The sequence below is a fragment of the Typopeltis vanoorti genome, chromosome 16 (genome assembly GCF_054136105.1).
Source record: "Typopeltis vanoorti isolate ZY-2024b chromosome 16, IOZ_Tvanoo_1.0, whole genome shotgun sequence".
Classification (NCBI taxonomy): domain Eukaryota; kingdom Metazoa; phylum Arthropoda; class Arachnida; order Uropygi; family Thelyphonidae; genus Typopeltis; species Typopeltis vanoorti.
The window spans coordinates 2,892,028-2,917,527 of record NC_143564.1 but is presented as its reverse complement, the minus strand read 5'-3'; the positions used below and the strand labels follow the sequence as shown (position 1 = coordinate 2,917,527).

At 36.4% G+C, this 25,500-nt stretch overlaps 1 protein-coding gene across 1 annotated transcript in view; it reads right to left on the bottom strand.

Moving 5' to 3' along the window:
* The window catches only part of Tnpo-SR (transportin 3), a 605,621-nt gene extending 587,192 nt beyond the window's left edge, over positions 1 to 18,429 (bottom strand). The window contains exon 1 of the mRNA XM_090405918.1: positions 17,871 to 18,429. Coding sequence (XP_090262044.1) covers positions 17,871 to 17,984 — 114 coding nt within the window. The 5' untranslated portion in view covers positions 17,985 to 18,429. The remainder of the gene's footprint in view (positions 1 to 17,870) is intronic.
* Positions 18,430 to 25,500: the final 7,071 nt, after the last annotated feature.

Below are 25,500 nucleotides of genomic sequence, written 5' to 3'. Positions count from 1 at the left end.
AAAATTACAGAGACTTAAAATTGCATTAACAGAACAAGTACAAAAGACAGTAGCGTGTTTGAAAACAAAATGCGACCTTGAGTTCCAAATAAACGTACACTACGTGCTGTCACGAGTGCACCAATACTGAACAGAGGCAACGTGTGCATCAGAGAGATTGAAACTTAGGCTGTTGTTGATATGTGAAGAATCTAGAGAAATTTCTCTAGATTTGACAATCTTTCTCTCGACTCATCATAGCACACATGGATGTTAGAAGTTTGAGTCCAGTTCACAATGTGTTGGCGGCGTTCGTCTGAGTTAACTGAAAAGAGAATGTGGCTGGAGAGAGCACTGGCAATCTTTCTCCTTAAGAAAAAGATTGTCGAATCTAGAGAAATTTCTCTAGATTCTTCACATATCAACAACAGCCTAAGTTTCAATCTCTCTCTGATGCACACATTGCCTCTGTTCAGTATTGGCACACTCGTGACAGCGCGTAGTGTATGTTTATTTGGAACTCAAGCTCACATTTTGTTTTCAAACACGCTACTGTCTTTTGTACTTGTTCTGTTAATGCAATTTTAAGTCTCTGTAATTTTTTATATATTTCTTTGATTGCGATATCTGAAGATGTTGATCAATTCAATGAAACTAGTAGTATCTTTTCAAATATACCATGTCATCTCTTTATCTCTCGATATCAGTCATTAAAACTTTTTAATAATATTTCCCACCGAGTAAAATGAATTATAATAATAATAATATATATATATATATATGTTTTATTTATTTATATATATTTCTTTATAGTTATATAACTTTCTATATATTTACAGTTAGATAAATTTATACTGTGTTGGCTACATTGAAAAACCTGCACAGCACTGAATATTCTTGTTTTGATTTGTTCACACTCTGTAGTTCTCATGCAAGTGCATTAGTGACTGTACTAAGTAATAACACTGGACAACAAAATTTTACAAAAGTCATGTCCCCAGATTAATGTAGTCATTTTTTATAGATTTCGAGGTGTGAACACGCATATGACAATAAAAATGCAAAATTGCCTACAGTTGGTGAGAGATCCACAATAGTTTCTTATGAATAGAGTAATACGTACTTATCGCATATACCAGCAAATGTCCACTTGTATGTCTGACATAGCTTTGCCCATCGCTTGTATGGCTGCTCAGGATCATCTTTAGCGAGCACTAAAAAACACATGTACTAACCACAGTGATAAGTTTTAATACGTAAATATTTCATCCCAAGTATCTTGGGACATCCTCAGTACAGTAATTCAAACAATACCAGGAATAACATACAGTTAGGGTGTATGATTAAATGGAATCTCAATATCCGTGCAGTAACATGTTATAGAAGTAAATTAAAATATAACTGAAAAAATAAAATAAAAATTAAAAAATAAAATAAAAATTAAAAAATAAAATAACATATATAAAGAGACTATTTTACACAATTTGGTATGACAATTTCCCATACTTTAGGAATAGTAAGAACGTCGTTACGGTTTAAATTTGGTCTGTGTAGTAGGGCTTCAGCACTTTCTATTATATAAACGTTCATATTTATATAAAGATCTATGTAAAAGTTATGACTTTTCCCAATGGATCCTATGGTTTGAGTTTTCAACTCCGTATTGAGAGAGACCAGATTTCTGCAGTTTGGAAAGACGAATGTGGTCTTGATGTTCCGAGATGACAGATCTACCTGTCTGCCCAAAGTAAGACAAATTGCAGGAGCATGGGATCTCATAAATGCCAGGTAACATCAGAGGTGAGAGTTTGTCCTTAGGAGAAGGTAACAAGTTATATCTATAACTTGTTACCTATAACTATATAACTTGTTACCTAAGGACAAACTCTCACCTCTGATGTTACCTGACATTTATGGGATCCAATGCCCCAGCAATTTGTCTTACTTTGGACAGACAGGTAGATCTGTTTAGAAACATCTCAGAACATCAAGACCACATTAGTCTTTTCAAACTGCAGAAATCTGGTCTCTCTCAACATGGAGTTGAAAACCCAAACCATAGGATCCATTGGGAAAAGTCGAAACTTTCACATAGATCTTTATATAAACATGAACGTTTATATAAAGAAAGTGCTGAAGCCTTACTACACAGACCAAATTTAAACTGCAGTGACGTTCTTACTATTCCTAAAGTATGGGAAATTGTCATACAAAATTGCGTAAAATAGTCTCTTTATATATGTTGTTATTATTATTTTTTTTAATATTTTTTTCAGTTATATTTTAATTTACTTCTATAACACGTTACTGCATGGATATTGAGATTCCATTTAATCATGTGCCCTAACTGTATGTTATTCCTGGTATTGTTTGAATTACCGTACTGAGGATGTCCCAAGATACTTGGGATGAAATATTTACGTATTAAAACTCATCACTGTGGTTAGTACGTGTGTTTTATAGTGATGAATTCGCCACAGTTTCATTATATAAAAACAACTTTAGCGAGAGTCCAACACAGTCAGCCAACAAGGAAGTGGACCACTTTCCCTGGTATCGTTTCTCCATCGTTGCAATTTCCTGATGGAAACATTCACCATGCTCATCACCAACCATGCTACAGTTATTGGGGAAGATATCCAAGTGGGAATGGAGCAAATGCATTTTTAAGGCCATATTGCAACCAAGTTTGTGATACAGAGACAAGTCCTCAACCAGTTCCTTGTAGTTTTCTGCCATGACATTTCTGAGGAAGTTAGTTGACACCAAACAAAATGTGTCCCAAGCATTTTTCTCATCACCCTATAGCAGGTTGTTGAATATCTCATCAATGAAGAGCTCTTGGATCTGAGGACCCACAAAAACTCGCTCTTTAATTTTCGCTTTGCTGAGTCAAGGGAATTTGTAAGCCAGGTAGTTTTTCACTAGAGCCTCCATAGCTCAGTCAGTACAGATGAAGCCCTTTGATCAGAAAGACTTGGGTTCGATTCCTGTCAGTGACGTGAGGAACCTTTATCTGGTCTCTTTCAACTAAAGGTGAGTTAGCCGGTCTCATATGGAGGCAGAGGATTTTTTTCTCCTGGAAACTTGGGTTTTTCGTCCCTCAGAACAGGCAAACCGGCCAGTAGAATACACAGTTTACAGAGAAGAATACTTGGAGGCATAGGGGTAACAGCCTTATCCTCGTATTATGGTTAGAAAATCCAAGGATACTTAGAAGGCTGTGGGCGCTTAAGTGCCTGTTAAAGCCACTGGTGATGAATGAAATGGTAGTTTTTTTACCAGACCGAGTTTGATGTGTAGGGGGTGGTAGCAGAATTTTGTGCATTTCTGCCAGTGAGGGGTGTTGCATATTATTCTCTCCAACCTTCAGAGATTTCCATGCAGACCAGTCTCTCTCTCTCTTTTCACAAAGTGCAAAGTCCTTGCTCGGCTGTCCCATTCACACAAAAAACAGCAGTACTTCATATATACCAGCTGCAGACCCATCAACACAGACACTACCTTCAAGTCACCACAGAGAAGTCAGCCATGCCTGCTGTATTGAAGACAGTCCAACAGCTGTTTTAGGTTGATGTAGGATTTCTTTCACATATACAGCGTGTCTGACTAGAACAGATGGAAGCTGGTTTCCATTATGCAGCAACACCCACCACCTTGAGACTCAATTTCGACGAGTCTATGAATAGTTGCCATTTGTGCAGGTCCAAGGCATGTTTGATTCGAAGGGCATTCATCAGGCCATCTACATTGTAGCAGAACACAAGGTCATCCTCTTGTGTTCTGTAGTAAGGCACAAACTGCTCATGATGAGTCGAAACAAAGTTACTCGGACATTTTCCTTGAGAAGATTCCATTGCAGAAGTCTTGTTCCCAGTAATTCCACTTTGACCTTCAACAGCTCCAGATCATGAACAAGATCAATTCAGTTCTTCTTGTGTGAGAATGTGTGGAGCAGATGACACACCGTGCCCAACATATGGATCATCATTAGACGGAAGGCTCGGGATAACCCGACATTGATTTGTCTTCATCCTCATCGTCCTCTGAATCGATGGAAAATTCTTCCAGAGGTTCAAGAACAGGAAGTCCTTTGCCATGCGGAACAGGTCAGAGAACAGATGGTATATTCAGGTACGCTATTTTCCACTTTTTCCTCGTGATGCTTCCCAAAACAGGTGGTACCATGCAAAAGTAGCAGTCATGCAAATGACTGCTTGGCTCCCTCCAAACTATAGGAACAGCAAATATCATTGACACGTTACTGCCTTTCAGCCACTTTGGAAGATTTCTAGCACACCTACTGCAGCATATGTGTGTGGGGCTCAGGCCTTGTCCTGGTCCCTGATCTTACATTCAAAATAAAGCTGATGCACCTTTTTCACTAACGGAATGATGATCTTTTTCTGGTTTGCAAATATCACTTCCCCACAAATGTAACAAAAATTATTTGCACTATTAACACATGTACACGGCATCGCTACTGCTGGATTTACGCTGCAGGGATCACTTGTGTAGTACTTATGATGCAGAAGTAAATGGGAGTGTAGCCCAGGAAGTTTGCACAAACACTTGCTCACCCTATAAGACTTCACTTTATACTAATGATTGCATCATCTTACAACAGCGATGTCATGACTCAACTGCACTACATCAGCCAATGATGTAATAGCTCCTCTGGGGGTTGTGTATGATCAACTGATGCAATATGTTGCAATAAAGAGATTGAAATAGAGCGTTGCCAAATGATACCTATGTACAGACTAAGTCTCTCCTAAACAAGAACCAATCGATAGATTTTATTGTCATTTCGTGTTCAAATCGAAATTAGTAAAGAATCACTATTTTTATTTCAAAGACAACTTGTGTGTTGTCCAGTGTGATTTATTAAAGATTCCAGATTAATTTAAGAATTGAGATAGTGGGGAAAAAAAAAAAATGAAGCAAAAATACTATTTCTTTATTTATTGTTAGTATTAACAAAGGAAGTATTAATAAGTGGAAGAAAACTGTCCAAGCAGCAGACCCCAGGACTGTCTGGAACTAAAATGCTGCAAGGAAGAAGAAGATTAACAAAGAAAAAGAATACTGATAATTTAAATTTATTGAAATACAAAATACAAATAAAAGTTTTATTTATAGAGAAGATATGAGCAGTGCATGTTGTCATTGATGTATTTTTTAAATATATATATATATATATATATTATTCCCCCCCCCCAGACAGAGCATTATTTTATTTTCTGAGAGTGGAATTTTTGCTCCAAACCAAAATTTAATGGAGAAAAAAAAAAAAAATTTTTTTGCTCTTCTGAATCAAATCCTCAAAGATAATATTCTAATACCTAAACATCAACTGTTTCAGTAAGATAAAAACATTTACAAAAAAAAAAAAAAAAAAAAAAAATTCCTACCAGAATGATTCAAAAAGAACTTTTTTTCCCTAATCACACAAATAAATTAATATTCCCAGAGACAGAAATTCTTTTGTTATTGTGAATTTTTTATTTATCTGGATTGAAAAAAAATTTACTTGTTCCTCTGAAGATATATTTCCAGGACAGTGCAAAAAATTTCACTCCTAGAAAATAATGCTATTCAGGATTAATTTATGAATTATGAATTAAAAAAAAAAATCTGTAATATCTGTAAACTTCTGAATCTATTCAAACATCTTATTTAAATCTTCCTTGTTGCAAGGTACCTACATGACTACATCTACCATTAAACTCCTTTAAACTTGTTGTTTACAGAGACAGACAGGAAAGCATGACTCGTTGTTTCAGTGTTTAATCTTAATAGTGCAGTTATTCAGTGACCTCCAAGTGAACATATGGGGAGACAAATGAACACATTACCGTGCAAATTATTTGACTTTGACAAGACTCATTCAAAATCCAAATGCAAACAACAAAACCGCAATGCTCAGCTAGTTGGAAATCACGTAGGAAACGTGAGACGTCATTTACAAAGATACCATCCACAAATTTTAAAAAACTTTGTAATAGAAGAGCGAGATAATGAAATGAACCATCTTGGTGCACCTTCTGAGAAAAAACAAAATATTTGTAATGCAATGTCTCAGGAACAAGTCATAGTCTTTATAGCAGTTAGCTGCTAATGAAGGTGTGCCTTTCATATTGTTAGAGTCCTCTGCATTTTGGACTCTAACTCGACCTGTATGCAAGGCATGTTAAAAATGGCTAACGTTAATTCTCGTAATAGTCAATTATTTAAATGACACAGCTGCAAAAGTATCGGGAAACAAAAAAAAAAGATATCTAAGAAACTGTTAACACTGAAAATTGACTGTGCTACTTGACAAGAAAGAAGCATATTAGGAAGAAACCTCCAATATGTCAAATCAAATTCTATGGTAATCAAGATATTGGCCATGGTTCAAATGAAAACGCATACAAGTGACTACATGAAATTAAAAGCAATGGAAGTATTGTCAAATTACAACATTAACATTGCACAAGTGGTTAGTATAACTAATGACAATGCCGACAACATGACTGCAGCAGTCTCAAGAATATCAAATTGGTAATGATTTGGAAGATGAAACTGAATTTGAAGAAACTTCCCCTGAAATGTATATACATAAGTGATGAGATTCAGTCAGTTTGATGTGCAGTGCACACACAGCCTTCTTGTAGAAGATGCAATTAAAGAAAAATCCTGCATCAAGAATATTGAAATTTGCCAAGAAACGGCAAGAAAGCTTTGGACTCCAACCATCCGAAACAGTTTGAAAAGATTTGGCTCTAAACAAGCCATTGCAGATGTTCAGACAAGATGGAAAACTCAATGCATGACATAATTCAGAGGCTAAAAGAGATGACTTTTTAATACAGAATTTTTTGATAAATGCATTTTAGTCAATGAGTTCAGACTATTATTTATATACTGATGACAAGAAATTAGATAGTGTATCACAGAGATACTGACAGCAGATAATCAGGCATACCAATTGAATACAGGTTATGCATTCTTATATGGCCATTAGAAGATGAAATTATGTTATACTGATGAAATAAGCTCAAGAAAGTACAAAGAATTTGGGGATAATAATGGATAGGAAGTTTAAGTTCAGTTTAAGTTTCACCACTTAAACTTTAAGGAAGTTTCACAGCTGTAAAAGTTGTGGAAACAAATCAGAGAATTGGAATAATGAGAAGATGTATATGCTTGACAAAAAATTATATTCTTGGTTAATCCATATTTTTCTTCTTCTTTTCAGCCATTTTCTGTCCACTGCTGGATGAAGGCCTCCTCCAGTTCTTTCCACCTTTCTCTGTTCTTGGCAATGGTTGACCAATTTTCCCCAAGAAAATTTGACAATTCATCACTCATCCATATTTTTACCCTAGCTTAATTAACAAACAAGCTTCTTGTGCATGAAGTAGCTTCATATAAAAAAATTTATATACAGAACAGCTGACTTCACAGCAAGTTGCCATTCATATTCCCACAATATACTACCATACATTATAGTTATAGTCACTTCCCAGAATTCCCTTTACCGAAGCGTTTTTAAGAAGTTCTCTCATGAAAATACTATGAGTTATCTCAATGACAGAATTCAGAGTTATCATATACATGTAGCAAAATAGTGTATTACATGTTTTTACTATACTATGAATTCAGGACAAAGCACTGTTCAAGCCATGTGCAGATTGCCATGTAATCTAGATATCCAGGAGATAAGAAAACAGAGGTTGCCAAAAGAGAGTGACTAAGACTGTTTGGGACCAGTGAATGAGAAGGTGAACATTGAAAAAAATTCACAGATGCAATTTGCAGTTTTGCAGATGGGAAGCAGAGAGGTTGTATAAATGAGACATTAGACAGTGACAGAACCATATCAGATTGATGTAAAAGAGATAGTGTACAAGACATCAAGTGATGAGAAAAAAAAGAGACCATTCCTAGATGCTTATAAGTATCCTATAAAGATTGGAGAGAATAGTGAATGAGTAACATGCTCTGTGATTCAGTATAGATGGAAAGTGCATTGTAATATGTTAAGTAAAAGTCCCATGCAATGGGCTTGCAACTCTATGATGAGAATTGTTATGATTTGTGACCGGTTAGCTCGGTTGGTTAGAGCATCGTGCTGATAATGCAAAGGTCATGGGTTCGATTCCCCCACGGGCCACCTCAGTTTTTTTGCCAGCCTGGTTGGCCGAGTGGTTAGCATATCCGCTCTCCAGCCAGAAGGCTGCAGATTCGAATCCCACTGTGGGCATGGATGTTTGTGATTGTCTGTGGAAATACTAGTGGTGGTGGTGGTAGATGGTGTTGGTGTACTGAGTGGTGGAGACAGAGCTGTAGAGTAGGTGCCCTCCCTCGATGAGTCTTTGGAATCCCTGGAGGTGTCATGTAATAATAATAACTCTATGATGAGAATGTTAACACTGAAGTTTCTTTATTTGCATATAGTCCTTATATGGGTATAAAATCCAAAAACCTAACCACAGTGTTAAATATCATTAAGAGCAGGGCAATAGGTACTGTTCATTTGAGACTAGTCAGTTTTTTTTTTCATTTATTTACTTATGACTTCTTTTTTTATTATTATTATACAACTCATGAGAGAGAGTAAAATTATAGTACATTAATAAGCTCTGTGGGTGGGATGGGGTTTAGATTATCGGGAAAACTCACTCCAGAGACCAAACACAGAACTTTCTCAAGGAACTTCAGGCCTCTGATAAGCAGGTGATAGTCTCACAACAAGTGACAAAATTCAATTATCATCTACACAAGTTCAGAGTTTATTGAAAATAATTATTCTTTAGTTTAATGCATTCAGTTCACTAGCTCATATCTGAGACAGTTCTGTTTACTGTATGTAATAGTGAAATTATATAAAGCTATGCTTCTTACCAAAGTTAAACAGATGAGAAATGGAAACATGTAGATACAATCAGATGATCATAGAAAGGTGCATTTCTTAAAGACATTTGTTCAGTGACATCTTTTAACATCATTAGAACAAAGAGCCATTTTTGGCTTATTTACTGTCAACTTATAATTTTGTTTTGCCAATAAAAATACTCCTATGGTAACTAAAACTTACTTTAAGAGAAACTCAGTTTAAGACATATTCCAACCAGTAGTAGAATTACTAGCATTTAAAATCACTTTCCCAAATTTGCAAAAAAATATGGTCTGCTGGAAACCAAAACTGGCTTAACAAATTTTTAGTGAATATTGGAAATGAGAAAATTTTATTAAATCCATATTATTTTCGCCCAGAAAAGAAAATTATTTTGTTAATATTTACCACTGAAATGACTTTGACATGCTTACATGTCAGTAATTACATGCAAAATGTCCATTAGAGTTAATATAACATTTGGATACTACTAAAATTGGATATTGGATACTATAAAAAATAGGCAAAATAGCCATAAAAATTAATATTTGTTTTTTGTTCCTGAAAATGGTCCAAAAATAGAATAAAATTGAATGCTTGAATGGTGTTGTGATGTGTGGGTGGCAGTTGATTTAGTGCTGTAAACCTCTTCATGTTTTTAGTGAAATATTCTTGTTGTAGAGTATTTCTTTTTATTATGATGTTTAGGTTGGCAGCAAATGTGCAAGCTGCTAAGCCTAAGCCTATCTAATTCCAGCAGGAGTATGGTAGGTGCGTGCACATTATATGTAACTGCTACAGGAATTCTGCTCAATCTGGTGAAGAAATTCTAATATAAGTAAGCTATTTTAATGTTAGTTCAGTACTAAATATGATAACAAGTTAACAGAAAATTTCCCTAAAAGGAAGGGCACAATCATAAATCTAATATATTAACTACTTTTAATTATTATTATTATTATTATTATTTCCCAAGACCTCATGGAATCAAAGACTCATCTGGGAGATCCTTTTATCACACACACACACACACATCTCATCCTACCGTGTCTTAAACACACTCAAACTCCTTTCTTTTAGGGTTACACGGTGATCAGCATTCATTTTAGAAATTTTATGGAATTTACAACCTGTTAAAAAAACTTTTTTATTATCCCAACGTTTCTATCTTCAGATCAAGATCATCATCTGGAGCATACATAAATATACAGGACAAGCTGAGTTACATCATTAACTGTAAGCTAGAGAAACGATTTGATCACATGTTATTCTACTGACGTGACCTCTGGTGGGAAAGAAATAAATGAATAAAAATAAAAAAAATAAAAATAAAAATAAAAAATAAAATAAAATAATAAATAAATTTTTACATCAAGCTAAATTCTAATTTTACAATGACAGGAATAAACATTCTTTTAGATGGTTTTCTTTCAGAAACAATTGGTGTCCTATTTTTAGTATTACAATTCTTATTTTTGATTTACAATACTAGATTTTCTACAGTCCTGTTTATAGTTGTTCTTTTTGAGGAAGGTCGAATATATACCTTCCATATGTTTGGGAATCAGAAATTCCTATTAGACAAAAAGAACATAAATGACACATTAAATATAATAATTATGGTGAAGCTGGTCTTTCTGATCATGCCCTGAATACCTTATACAGAATTCACTGGAAAACCACCAGCTGTCTACATCACACTAGAACATGGTATGAACGGAAATTCAAGGAAGCCTGTGAGATTATCAGCAACCATCCCAATCTGAACAACAATGATGGTTTAAAAATCCCAAACATATGGAAGGTATATATTCGACCTTCCTCACCAAGAACAACTATAAACAGGACTGTAGAAAATCCAGTATTGTAAATCAAAAATAAAAATTGTAATACTAAAAATAGGATACCAATTGTTTCTGAAAGAAAACCATCTAAAAGAATGTTTATTCCTGTCATTGTAAAATTAGAATTTAGCTTGATGTAAAAATGTATTTATTATTTTAATTTATTTTTTATTTTTACTTTTTTTATTTATTTTTTATTTATTTTTTTCACCAGAGGTCACATCAGTAGAATAACATGTGATCAAATCATTGTTTCTCTAGCTTACAGTTAATGATGTAACTCAGCTTGTCCTGTATATTTATGTACGCTCCAGATGATGATCTTGATGTGAAGATCGAAACGTCGGGATAATAAAAAAGTTTTTTTTTAACACAGTTGTAAATTCCATAACATTTCTAAAATGAACACTCAAACTCCTTGCAGACACCACACTCTCAGGCAAGGCATTCCAATCATTCACAACTCTGCACGAAAAAAACCTGCCTCTCACTCCCCTACTCACACCTTCTTTATACAGTTTCCAGGGATGACCTCTGGTTCTCCCCTGATCTCCCACTATTCTCTGTAGAACTTCTCCACCATTGATCTTATAACAACCCCTTACCAACTTGTAGGTCTCTATCATATCTCCCCTCTTCCTTCTCTCCACCAAACTCTGCAAATTACATCTTCTCAATCTTTCCTCATACTCAACACTCCAGAGGTCAGAAACTACCTTTGTCTGTTGCCTTTGGATCCTTTCCAACATCTCTCCATCCTTCTGTAAAAACCCGATTACCAAATCTGGGCACAATAGTCCATGTGTGGCCTAATCAAAGCCTTATACAATGGAACAAGAATCTCCCTACTTCTACACGTCAGTGTCCTCCGCATCATTCCTAGAAGTCTTTGTGTTGTCTTCACAATTTTGGCGATGTGGCCCCTAAATTTTAGATCCTTATCCACTATCACCCCCAGATCTCTTATTTCCTCTACCTCCAACAATATATTCTCACCAAGCATAAATTCTGCTTCCCATCTTTGTTTTCCAAATTTTAAAACCTTACATTTTGCAACATTGAACTCACATCCCCATTTGCTTGCCCAATCATTTACAAGTAAATTAATAATTTACTTGCTAGTGAAAGTTTGGTTGATGTAACATTATTGTGTGAGGGAATAACCCTTAAGTAGTTCAAAAGCTCAAAGTAGTTCTCACTGCAAGCAGTCTTTTCTCTACAGCTTATTTTTTAGAGAACTGAAATAATCATCCTATAGTGACATTTAGTGATATGAAGTTTAATGACAAAGTTGATGATTCAATATATGCACCATGACAAAATTAATATTTTGCAGGATATGCTTCCATTGTTGTTAAAGGCTGCAGAGTTGTTAAACATAAAGATTTTTTGGAAGTTGTTAGTAAATACTATGATACTGTGGAAGGCATACAGCAGGGAGCTTCAAGTAATGATCATCAGGAAGCAGGGAAACTGAATATGAATAGTCATAGTGTGTCTGAGCAAAGAAAGTTGTGTCAACTATGGAGACACAAATAAGTAAGAGTTGACAACGGAAATTATCAAAAAGATCTGTGACAGACTGATTGCAATGTTACAAAAAGCCAAATGCCATTAGGAATTTAACCATCTAATTCATTGTCCCATATAGGTGATGTTAAGCAGAAGTTGTTAGGGGTTTCCATCACACGTAGTAGAGTTAAACTAGGAAACATCATTTGACATTTGACATAGGAATATTTGGAAACATCATTTGACAACTCAAGGGACAGTGTCATATATGAATTGGTGTCATTAAAGGATAAGGAGTTAGACCTACCTAGTGAGTATGGTCATCTACATCAACTTTCAAGTGGTCTTGACCTGGTAGCTGAAGACTAACTGGCAGGTGAATCTATACATACCAGTGTATTGTCCTTTCCAGTTTCTGATGCTTCAGTCAAAACTCACCTGCCAATCAAAACCTTGGGTCCTGATGACAAACATCCTTTATTTTCTAGTTTTGAAAAGTCACCAGAATTTACCACTTCTTCTGTAGTTAAATGCATGTCAATTAAGATTACTTAACATCATCATCATCATGTGTATCTATGATATTACTTCCTGTACCAATGAAAGATTATGGAGACCATTTTGCATCTTTAATGTATCTACTGTTTTGCCTGTTTTATTTGATTCATAAACACTGATGTATTCATGAGATATATATATATATGATGATACATCTGGTCTGTCTACTGATTCAAGTTTAAGTGAACATCAAGACTTCACATTTAAGTGTGATCAGTCTCACAGGAAGCATGCCTTCTTGATACAACCATGCACAAATGTAACTGATAGAGACATGTGGAGTAAATTGTGTTGTACTGGTTCTCCTGGGACAAAAGAACTGATATTTTTAAATGACTGGAATATACTTTATAATTTTAAACTGACAAATTTGCATAGCTTATCTTGCAGAATTCCAATATAGTCTTTTTTTATGGAAAGGAAAGTATAGAGGGATTGAGAATGATAACAAATGAGAATGACAAATTATTTAGTAACGGATTAAACGAGTGTGTGCATGGAATGAAAGGTGCAAAAACACATATGCAGAGATTATTGACGATGTACAAAAGAATGTTAGAGAAAAATAGACAAAAACAAGCAGCAGTGGGGCATGAAAATTAAAATGAGGAAAAAAGATAGTGTTATATAGGGATTCTATAATTAAGTGTGTGAAAGATGGTAGAGTCATTAAAGCATGTTATCCAGGGTCAAAGATTAGTAATATAACTGAGACTGTGAAGTTGCAGAGGGATAGAGTGAGTGAAATTACTGTAGTTGTGGGAAAGAATGATCCAGGTAGCAAGAGATTTTCTGTGAGGCAGGATTTGAAAGACTTGGTGATAGCAATGAATGCAAAGAATAAGAGTGGTAAGATTCAACAGCGATGAATTAAACAGAAGAGCGATTACAGAAAATGGAATGATGTCGAGATTGTGTAAAAACTTTTGTAAGGAAATGAAACTGAATATTCATTTTATGAATGTCTGAGATGGGTTTGATAAAAGGAAGGAATTTTTTAAAAGTGATGGTCTGCACTTAAACAGATTAGGCACATGGCATTGAGAACATTTATTGATAAAGGATAGAGTAAATGGTCAAAAACAGAGAAACTGGATTTGCTAGACAGCCAGGTGATAAAGTCAGTTGTTAATAGTATTATGGTCAATAGTCGCTGTGAATGTGGGATTAATTGTTCTCAGAAAACAAATTGTGTACAGAGCGGGCTAATTCACACACACAGGAAGGTAATGGGAAAAAGGGAGCATTTCATTTACGTATACTAATGCCAGAAGCATTCAGAATAAGTGTGAGGAATTTTTGGCATTAAAACGTTAGTAACTTGGCCAAAAATTATAGGAATTAGTGAGACTTGGGTGACTAAGAATGATATAGGGATAGAATGTAAGGGATACAGTGTTTTCAGGGAGGACAGAGGGGACAGGAGTCTTGGTAATGATAAATGAAGAGTTGAAGCCAAAAAGAGTAGAAGTCCCTCAAGAAGACAGGTATGCAAAAGGGCAATTCATTTGAGGCATCTATGAGGGAGTATAAGGGAGAATGTAGATGGTATGCACTGGCAAATTTGCATAATGAGTGAAGGTCATGTAATTATTATGGGGGATTTTAACTATGGGGACAGATTGGGAAAAAGAACTGTCAAAAAGAAGGAAATGGAGTTTATACAGTTGTTTTTTAAGAGATAACTACCTAAGATAGCATGTAATGGAAGGGACAAGAGGTTTGAGAGTGATCTGGAAATAGCATCAGAGAATATATCAATAACAAATTTAGTCACAGTCTCCACTTGGGGAAAGTGATCATGAGGTCTTGACCTGGGAGATTGTAAGTAGTGCAGAATTTTCTGTTAAGGGTTATATGTGGAATAACAAGACTGGTGATTATGAAAAGCTGAGAAGTTAGCTTTCGCTATGGCATGAGAATTTGAAGATGAGAGATGCTGATAGTGCATGGAAGGTTGTCAAAGGGCATGTAAGAAAAACAGTATCAGACTGTATACCCAAAGTCAGGAGGATAAATCAGGTAGGAGTAAAATGGATGAGAAGGAGTATTATTAAGTAGGAGTTGCAGATAAAGAAAAGGTTGTGGAGGAAGTATAAAGAAAAAGGTGATGAGCATACCTGTGAGCAGTACAAGATACAGGCAAGGAGGGTGACCTGTATGGTAGGGAAGGCCAAAGCTAATTTATGAGGGAAAGCTAGCTGATGAGTCCAAAAGAAATCCTAAGGAGTTCTTTCACTATGTGGCAAGTAAAAGGAGAAATAACTATGGAGGGATGCCTTTAAAAAGTGTTGATGATAGGGAAGTAACAGAAGTAAATCAAATAGTTAAGTTACTTTGTGATCATTTTGTAAAAGTGTACCATCTTGTCTGTGATATTGCAATGCCGAATATGTCACTGACTGATAAGTCTAGAGAAGAAGAAATAGTAGGTACTTATATATTTCAGAACTTTAATGCTAACATTGCAATAGGGTTAAATGGCATATCAGCCTGTGTTACAAGAATGTGCAAGAGAATTAGCACATCCTCTGACCAAGACCAAGGGCAGGTCTTGCCTTAGTAACTTACTTACTTTCTATAATCAAGTAACAGTGGAGTTGGATAAAGGAAATCCTTATTCAGTGATACTGCTAGACTTCGCAAAGGCATTTGACAGGATTCCATATGGAACTCTGTTGCATAAATTGGAGCAAATGGGAATGGATCCAAAGCTGGTGATTTGGATTAGAGGATGACTGATGGACAAATATCAAAGTGTGGTTTATGGAGGAACTGATTACAGGAGAAGGCAGGTGCCTAGTGGTGTACCTCAGGGCTCAGTATTATTTGGTCCTCTGTTGTTTAATTTGTACATTAATGATACTGGAAATAATTTGACAGGAATATCCACTTGTTTGCTGATGATGAAAACTGGGAAGAGTGATAGTCAATGAAGGTGATGTAGATATCTTGCAGGATGACTTAAATATGCTGGCAGTATGGGTAAAGGTAAATGGTTATCAGTTTAATATGGCTGTAAGGTGATGCACTTTGGGAGGATGAGACCACATGCTGTGTACTATATTAATGGAACTGAACTGCAAGAAGTTGAAGCAAAGAACTTAGGGTTATTATGGACAGAGAACTGAAGTTTAGATGGCATACTGCAAAGATGGCCAAATCAGCACATCAAATTACATGGTCATTGAACAACACACTGACAAGCAGGGATAGGAAAGTTATATAAGGCATTAATAAGGCCACATCTAGACGAGTGTGCACAGATCTCATAACCTGGATTCCTTGGTGGTGAAGAAATGGAGAGGATAGGGTTGAAGGGTCTGTAGGTCCTTCAACTAGTTGACAGGCATAAGAGAGCAGATATGAAAGAAGCATATAAGTTATTAACCCTGCGGAGGTCACGGCTGATCTGACAGATACATGCAAATTGTTTAAATAAATATTCTTGCACATATTCAGTGTATACGCATGCACAGCTATACACTGTGCATGCGTATTTGACTCCATGGAGGCCTGAATAATAAGAATAATATATATCAACCTAACAAATGAAAGCTTACAAACCTACAATACATCAGTGCTGTGTGTGGATGGGTGGTGAAGAAGAAAGAAAAGAAACCTGTTGGCGTTTTTGAATAACTGAAGTTGCAGTCTATGGGAAAAACTATGTAGAGACCATTTCAAATCAGCACAGAGGTAGATGGAATAAAACAGGCAGACAGGAATTTAGTTCAACCTCTTTAGAGCTATACTATAAGCAAATATTAGCTTGCAGTTTGCTCCTGCAGACCTAAGGGAAAGTGGAAGAATGACAGGAGCCAATTCAGTGAAACAGTGACCACAAAAGTACCAATAAGCAGAAGTAATATTTTTTGTGTAAGAAAGTAAGAGGGAAGTAAGTGAGTGAGTGAGAGAGAGATAAACCTGTTAACTAAATTACTCTCTTCTGGCATCAAGCATTTTTGGTGCTGTATTTTTTTTTTTAATGCATTACCACAAATGTAAAAACAATATTCTAAGATAAAGCAGATTTGAAATTTTTAGTGTAACAGAAGTAATGTTATGAGGATCACAACCACTGGTGTTTTTGGATGCAGAGAGCTAATAATGTAACATGCTAATATGAGGAGAGGCTAAAGGTGTAAGTCAGTCCAAGAAGAAATGTGATCTCGTGTGGAGATCTCAGTATTTTCAATGGTGAGGAGAGGTTAAGCATGGCCGTTTTTCTTCTTTTTTTTTTTTTCATTTTAATAAGACAATTAAGGAAGAAAAAAATTGATCTAAGTATTTTTTTCCCCCTTATCAAGTAGTTCACTTATCAATTATGACTGGCATACATTTGGATTTGCTATTTTGGGGACTACATCATAACTCTACTTAGAGGCGAATGAGGAGAAAGAATGAGGAGCAGATGATCTTAAGGTCTGTGCATTGTTTAGGAGGAGAAACGATTTACATGGCCAAAATTGTGTTGTCACTTCTATGTGAGACCTGAATATGTGTGACATTTCATAATCATGACTGAATGGTGTGACACACATGCAGGAAATAGATTCATTAGTACTGATAGTTCAATTTATTCTGAAGCATATCATGTGCAAAGTAGTTCACTGTTAATAAGCATTCTTCTCTACTACCCATTTCTAGTAGTTACATGATGTAGCTAGATGTGCATCTTTCAACTTCTGAAGTGGATAGATAAAACAAAAACAGTTCCATCTAAAATATCGTACAAGTATTGGGGGGAGTGGGGAGAAAGAAAGAGAAAGGAAAAGCCTGTATGGTGGAAAAATCAGAAATATGATAAAAGAAGGCTTGGAAAAACAAATACCATGTTACAAAGCTTGAGAAATGAAAATATATTTGAATACTACAGAACAAATTCTAATAAAAAATCTTTATCCACTATATATAGTATTTTAGTAAAATATGAATTGCATATGTGTATACATTTCATAGCAACCGGCAGCTATATAGTGAATCATCTTAAATATTACAAAACAATGAGCACTTGGAAAAAAATCGAAACATTTTTTAAACATCAGCATCATAACGCTAACTTTTTTAAAGTAATTTATAAACTGTCTTACCGATCGCTGTAATTCCCCTAACCATACAGAGGCTTCTTTTCCTGAGGTGTCTGGATTGTTATATAATGCATGAATGGCTTGGCATACAGTCTCTAGTGTTGGTGAAGAATCCATTTCGGAAACACTGTGAATGATAAATTAGGCTCCTAGTATTACTTACAACAAATAATAAATAACAAACCCTGCATATATACTGTAAACAGGCAGTTTCTAATAAAATGACAATTGTCTGCAGCCTCTCCTCGAGTCAAGCACTTAAACAGTACACTATACAAGAAATTCAAACCACTTTAAAATGGAAATACAATCAGTAATAATAAAAATTAAAAATAGTTTGCTTGCACAGATAATGTGTAGTACTGTTCAAATTCTTGTGGATTTAGAAACGGAACAATTTTTTAAAATGAAGATACTATATAAAACAACGCACTAAGTAGTATCTTAAACAACATTAACAAATGCTTCGACTGTGCCATTACAGCACCGCATCGACTACATGAGTAATCCTTGTCTAAATGACAGAAATAAAATCATTTTATTTAATTTTAAAAAGACAGTTGAATAAATTAGGCCATATATTTAGTAAAACAAAAAAAAATATTCAAAATCTTCAAAAACAAAAAGAAAATAGGAAAGAAAAGAAAAGTAAAATTCTAAACATGTAAGGTAATATGCATTATATTATTTTAATGTTATAAAACTGGTTCTGATGAACTTCCTGATGAAAATTAGAATTGGTAAAGCTGCTCTATTCTGAAGAAACAATAACTATTCTATGAAAGAACGCATATCAAATTAAAGACAGGATATACGCAAAGAAACCTAAGTGTGGGAGAAAGAGCAATAAAGATATATCAAATTGGTTCAACGGCAGCCTTAAGTGGAAGGGAGATTTCAATTAATAGTTCTCGTAGATAGAACCAAACATCTCTGCTATCACTACTCATTAAGGTCAGATTCGGTTTTAACTACAGAGGCCGTTCGTACTAAAAAAAAAAAGAAGGGACACTGATATAAATGACATCGATGTTATTATTATTATATATTAATATTATTATTGTATAGCCTGCGTAGCTCAGTGGATGTGGCGTGTGCACACCACGGCGCTTGACCGCACAAAGGAAGACTCCTTAATTTCGAATCTAGTCGGCATAGAAGAAATTTTTCTAAACCTTCTTCCGGTTTAGAAACCAGTTCCAGAGTTAGTCGATCTCTGTCACGGGCAAGCGGGTTTTTTTCACCCAGAAACTCCGGTTTTTCGTCCCGTAAACTCAAGAAAATCGACCGCAGAACCCACATTATTTCAGACATTGAATATATTGTGTTCGGGCCCATGAGCCGTCTCTCTTCACTGCGTGCCGCTTAATCAGTGATAGCCTAGGGCCAGCTATCTCTGACTGGGTACCAGTGGAGATGGAACCGCCCACTCAGGTCCAAAAGTTAGATAGGGCTAAACGGCCTTGCCTACTCCCTATATAGGGAAATAAAAAGGCGTTAGCTGATTTTTTTAATTATTATTATTATTATATACCAGTCATAGTTCGTCTGACAAGGAAGTCCACAAGAGACAATCTCATAAAAGCCAGCAGATTGAAAAAAAACCAGTTGCCAAGGATTTAAGCACATCACAAGAAAATACACCAATCTTTCTATCTGGGTATTTAACACTATTCAATCAGAATCTGTTGTACCAAGCAAGAAAAGCAAAAACAGAAAAAAAATTATCAATTTTTGTGGATCAAAGACGTCAAGATATTCTTGAGAAGTCACAAACTTCAAAGTCGATAAAATTAAAAAGCTCTGAACACATAGATAGGCTGCCAAAGTGAAACAAAAGACTCCAAATTAGTTCAAAAAGAAGACCTCAACACAATAAAAATTAATGGAACCATCAGATAGATGTAATTACACCAGAATACATCAGAAATTGTACTTCCGACTCGCTTGATGCATGGAAACAACATACAGTACAAGCGAGAGGACTCTACATCTTGTAAATACAGGACTTAAACAATACATTTCATAGAATAGCACATGGCACCAATGCGAAGTAAGATAATGGCATCCAAAAATACAACGCCTTTGTTCAAAAACTGTAATGTGAGGTAGTTTGTCCAATGTGATGTGTGTGTGAGATGTATGCTTTCCCGAAGGAGGCTGGAGTTTGGATGGAAAGTGATAGTGGTGGGAGAATGTGCAGAAAGTTTACGCAAAGTGAGGAATTGAAGTGTGTCAGGTCGTGAGATAGCTATGGTTTAAGAAAGCCAGAATGGGAGTGAAAATAGTGGTTTGATAGGGAATTGCGATGTAGTACAAGATGGCAATGAGAGCGGTGATCAAAGAGAGAGTGAAAGCAACTATACAGAGAGGGAAAATGGTTTAAATGACGAAAAAAAATGAGGAATTATTTGTAGGGAGTGAGATCGCTAGGTTGCGCGGAGTGATACAAAGTGCGCAGCGGCAGTTGGAGCACCTGCAAAACTCTTTCCAGAGGGCCTCGGCTAATGGAAATACACAAGTGTTTGAAAGGGAAAATAAGCATAAGTGTGGGAGAGTTTCAGATATGAAGGAAAGAGTGTTGTATGGTGACTCGATATTAAGAGGAGTGATTGCTGGCAGTTTAACTAAATCATACTTATCGGGTGCGAAATTTAAGGATGTAAGTGAGAGTATTAGAGTGCAAAAACAGAGGGTGAAAGAATTGATAATTGTGGCGGGCACGAATGAATTGAAAGGAGATAAATTTTTTATGAGAGAGGACTTGAAAGTATTGTTAAAGGTAGCGAAAGAAAAGAGACAGAGTTAGGATGGTGGGTCTGTTACCGCGGAACGACAGAGAGGAGTTTAGAAGGAGGGCCATAATCGCAAATGACTTTATGTGCAAGTTATGCAGATGGTGTGGTGTGGAATGAGTTTGATGGACGAAAGGATTTATACAAGATGGATGGCCTGCATTTTAATGGATTTAGTGTGCGGAGACTGGAAAAAGTAAAAAGTATTGCTGAATGAAGTGAAAATGGATGTGCAGAACCAGGCATACTAGAACTACCAAGGAGGGAGGGGGGGGTGGATATGCGGACATCAGTGAGACAGTTGAGTGTAAGAATGTACCTGAGCCAGTACTAAGGACAAGAAATCAGAATGGGATAGTTAGAATAACGCATCAAGATAGGGGTGTGACAAAGGTGCCTCTGCATTTCATGTATGTGGAGTATTAGGAACAAGAAAGAAGAATTTTTGGTCTTGATTGGCTCTTCCTGGCAACAGGTTATTGGCATTAGTGAAACATGGCTAACGGAAGATGATATAGTTAGCGGGATACAATGTGTAGGTTATAGTGAGTTCAGGAGGGACAGAGAGAATAAAATGGGGGAGGAGTGTTATTGATGATAGCTGATGAACTGCAGCCAAGGAGAATGGAAGTTGTATTGCAGGATAGTGAAAAGAACTCATTTGAGGCTATTTGGTGTGACATTGAGACTGGCAGAACAAAATATACAATTGGGTGCTGCTATAGACCAGGTGATGGAAAAGATGGTGGAGATAGTATGCATAAGCAAATAGAAGAAATGGATGGAAGGAGGGTAATTATTATGGTGGATTATAACTATGGTAACATTGATTGGAAGGAGGAGAGGACACATGAGGAAGGAAATGGATTTTATTCAATTATTAAGGGATAACTATCTGTGACAGCATGTAATTTAAAATACTAGGGGTCAGAGAGTGCTTGACCTGGTAATAGCATCTGAGAATTTGACTGTAGTGAATATGACCATGTTGCCACCTATTGGTGAGAGTGATCATACTGGGAGGTGGCTAAAGGTGTCGAATTTTCGATTAAGACAGGATATATGTGGAATGACCATGCTGGCAAGTATGACAAGCTTAGGAGATTGCTTGGGTCAGTGCCATGGCATGTAAAACTGCAAGGGATGGATGTCGGAAGTGGGCAAGGAGCATTTACAGGAGGTTATGGCTGACTGTATACCTTGGATCAGAATAGTAAAACAAGTAGGAGTTAAATGGATGAATAGCACCATTAAGCTTGAGCTGCAAAAAAATAAACAACTGTGGAGAAAATGTAAGGAGAAAGGTGATTGCAGGCACACGAACAGTATAAAGCGCAGGCCAGATGGGTAACTAGTGCGGTAAAAAAAGCAAAAGTGGATTATGAAAGGAAACTAGCTAAACAGATAAAGAGAATCCCAAGCAGTTCCTTCAATATGCTGCAAGCAAAAAAAAAAAAAACTGTACACGGCAGAATGATTTTAAGGAATGCCGAGGGTAAGGAGGTCACTGAATCAGTCGATATAGTGGAATTACTGAGCAAGCACTTTGCAAGTGTGTATCATCCAAGTGGTGAAATTGAAAAAGTTAAGGAACCATTACTTTATACGGGAATTGTGAGGAATGAAGTGGAGGTGAATAGTCTATTACAGAACCTTACTGTGAATACATATGTGGGATTGGATGGTATACTGGCACTGGTTTTACATGATGCAGTAAAGAATTATCAGTGCCCTTGACCATGTTGTTTAATCTGAATCTCGGGTCTGGTTTAGTCCCGAAGGTGTGGAAACAGGGGAAAATAGTTCCGCTGCATAAAGGAGGATCCAAGACTACTGTTGCAAATTACCGACCGATCAGCATATCAGGAGTCATTGTCAAGGTCTTGGAGAAAGTAGTGAACGGAAAAATACAGGAATGGATTGATGAAAATGAGGTACTGTATGGGGGACAGCATGGCTTTGTGAAGGGTAGATCATGCCTCAGTAACTTGCTCAAGTTTTATAACAAGGTGACAGCTGAACTGGATAAGGGAAATTGGTTTACACTGATTCTACTGGCTCTGGCTAAGGCATTTGACAGGATACCACATGGAATTCTAATCCGTAAACTGCAACATATGGGAATGGATACAGGGTTGGTGAGATCGATAGGTGGTTGGTTGATGGAGAGATATAAAAGAGTAGTTTATTCAGGAGTAGAGTCCAAAAGACGGCCTGTGACTAGTGGTGTGCTGCAGGGTTCTGTTCTTGGACCACTACTGTTTAATTTGTTCATTAACGATAAAGGGAAGGATCTAAAAGGAACAGTTCATTTGTTCGCTGATGATACAAAGTTGGGTAGGGCAATAGTAAATGCAGAAGATGTCAAAATCTTGCAGGACGAATTGGATAGATTGGAGTTCTTGGCTAAGGAGAATGGATGTCAATTTAATGTGACAAAATGTAAGGTTATGCATTTTGGGGTGAAACGATTTACAGCAGTATACCACATTGGTGGAACTGTACTCCAAGAGATTGATGAGGCCAGGGACTTGGGAGTGTCGGTGGATAGGGAGATGAAGTTCAGGGGGCACATTGCAAAAGTGGCTAAATCAGCTCATCGAGTCACTTGGTTGTTGAAAAATACTTTGACGAGCAGAGACAAGCAAGTTATTGTACCTCTGTACTGAGCCTTGATAAGTCCTCATCTCGACTACCGTTTGGTCACCTAGATTTCTTCTTGATGGGGAGGAGGTGGAGAGGTGAGTGACCGCGGTGATAGCAGGTCTATGGAATGAACCATATGAGAACAGGTTGAAGATTTGTGGGTTGCAGAAATTAGTTGACAGGCGGAAAAGTGGAGATATGATTAACACATTCAAATTGCTAAAGGGTTTCTGTAGGATTAATTCAGAGGATATTTTTGAGAACAGGACTGGTGGTGAGAGAACTAGGCGACATCTATGGAAGCTGGGGAAGAGTGGGGTTAGCAAGGGTGTTAGAGTTGGATTCTTTACTTTTAAAGTGGTAAATAAGTGGAATAAGCTGCCAGAGTCTGTTGTGGGTGCTATGACAGTGAGTGAGTTGAAGGCAAGGTATGATAGATACTGTGAGAATGTCGTATAGTTGTGTGGACATGATGTTTAGGGCCTCCCTCGATGAGTCTAAGGACTCCCTGGAGTTGCCCGTAATAATAATAATAATATTAACATCGGAAGCATCCGAAAACATTGGTTATTATTACAGGCCTGTCTGAGGAATATCTGAGGAATTAGACTGGTGTTATTGATATATTGGTCCTAACAGAAGTATCCATAACTAATGACGTGACTGCTTTCCAAATTCCAGGCTTCCAACAACATAGATCATGCCGCCAAACAAAAAGATGGGGTGGAATATTAATAATTATCGAACATAAATTAATAGCCAAAGAAACTGTCTGTCAGTTTCATCATGCTGAAACCCTTTCCATCGAAATCACAAATACCACCAATAGACAACATCCCACAATACTAAATACTATTTACAGGCCACCAAACTTAAACATGATAAAATTCTTGCACGAACTCAATTGCTGCCTTTCACCCCAAGAAATATCCTCAACCGAATACATAATAATAATCGGGGACATAAACATAAATATTGCAAAAGAAAACCAGAAACACTGTGCAATACCTAAACACACTATCCATGTATAACCTAATACCAACAAAAAGATCATGTAGTAGAGAAGAAATATTCGGAAATACTATCACTGCTTCCTGCCTAGGTCATATAAATATCCGAGTACCACCAAACAGTTACACTGCATCAGTCATAAAGGGCAAAGTAGCAGATCATTACTCCAGGGCTCTAAACCTGCACACTAAGACAAAATCCATGCAATGCCCCACAGATGAAAAGCAACAAAAAACAATAAGAAACGAAGAAATAGTCAACCACGAAATAAGAAAAAACGACTGGGAACACATGGCATCAGATTCAGCAGATATGTTATACAACAACATTAAACTCACCCTGGAGGTAATATATCAGACACTGAAAAGAAAGTCAGAATTCGTACAAAAACAACCCAAAATCCATGGATAACACAAAACCTAAATCCTAGAAATATACAGAAAGGATGCTCTATGGAATTAAAGCGATATCCAAATAACACAGCTTTAAAAACTGAATATGAGATAACAACGAATCGCCTTACAACACAAATAAGAAATGCAAAAAGAAACTACTACAGAGACAAATAACCTCTGCATAAAACATGAAACAAACCTGGAATCTGATCAATGAGATGCTAGATTGTGCTCCCAACACCACCGCCTCTGAAACCATAAAACACAGCTTCATTAAACACACAAAACCATCCAACAACTAGCAAATGACATCAAACAATACTTTGCAAACTCCATCCAAGAACAGCACAGAAATACTCCCACAATCACAAAACGTGTTCCTCCACCTGGACCACAATCTAAACAGCCATTATGGTTCACAACCATAAAAGAAGCAGAAGTTCTCTCTGTAATGCATCAAATCAAACCAAACACAGGCCCAGGAATTGCTGGTATAAGACCTAAGGATATCAAGCAACATGTAACTACCTTTGGCGCTATCCTACAAAATTACTAAATAAAATATTTAAAACAGGAAAAATACCAAGTATGCTAAAGACCACTATAATCATACCCATATACAAACATGGAAAAAGAAATGTAATCAGCAAGAGCAGACCCAAAGCAGTATTACCAATTATCAATCAAATTATGGAGCAGTTCGCACTAAAGAAACTCACAGCATATACAGAGAACTTTCATATTATCCCCAAAACACAATACGCTTTTCAGAAAAATAAGGGAACA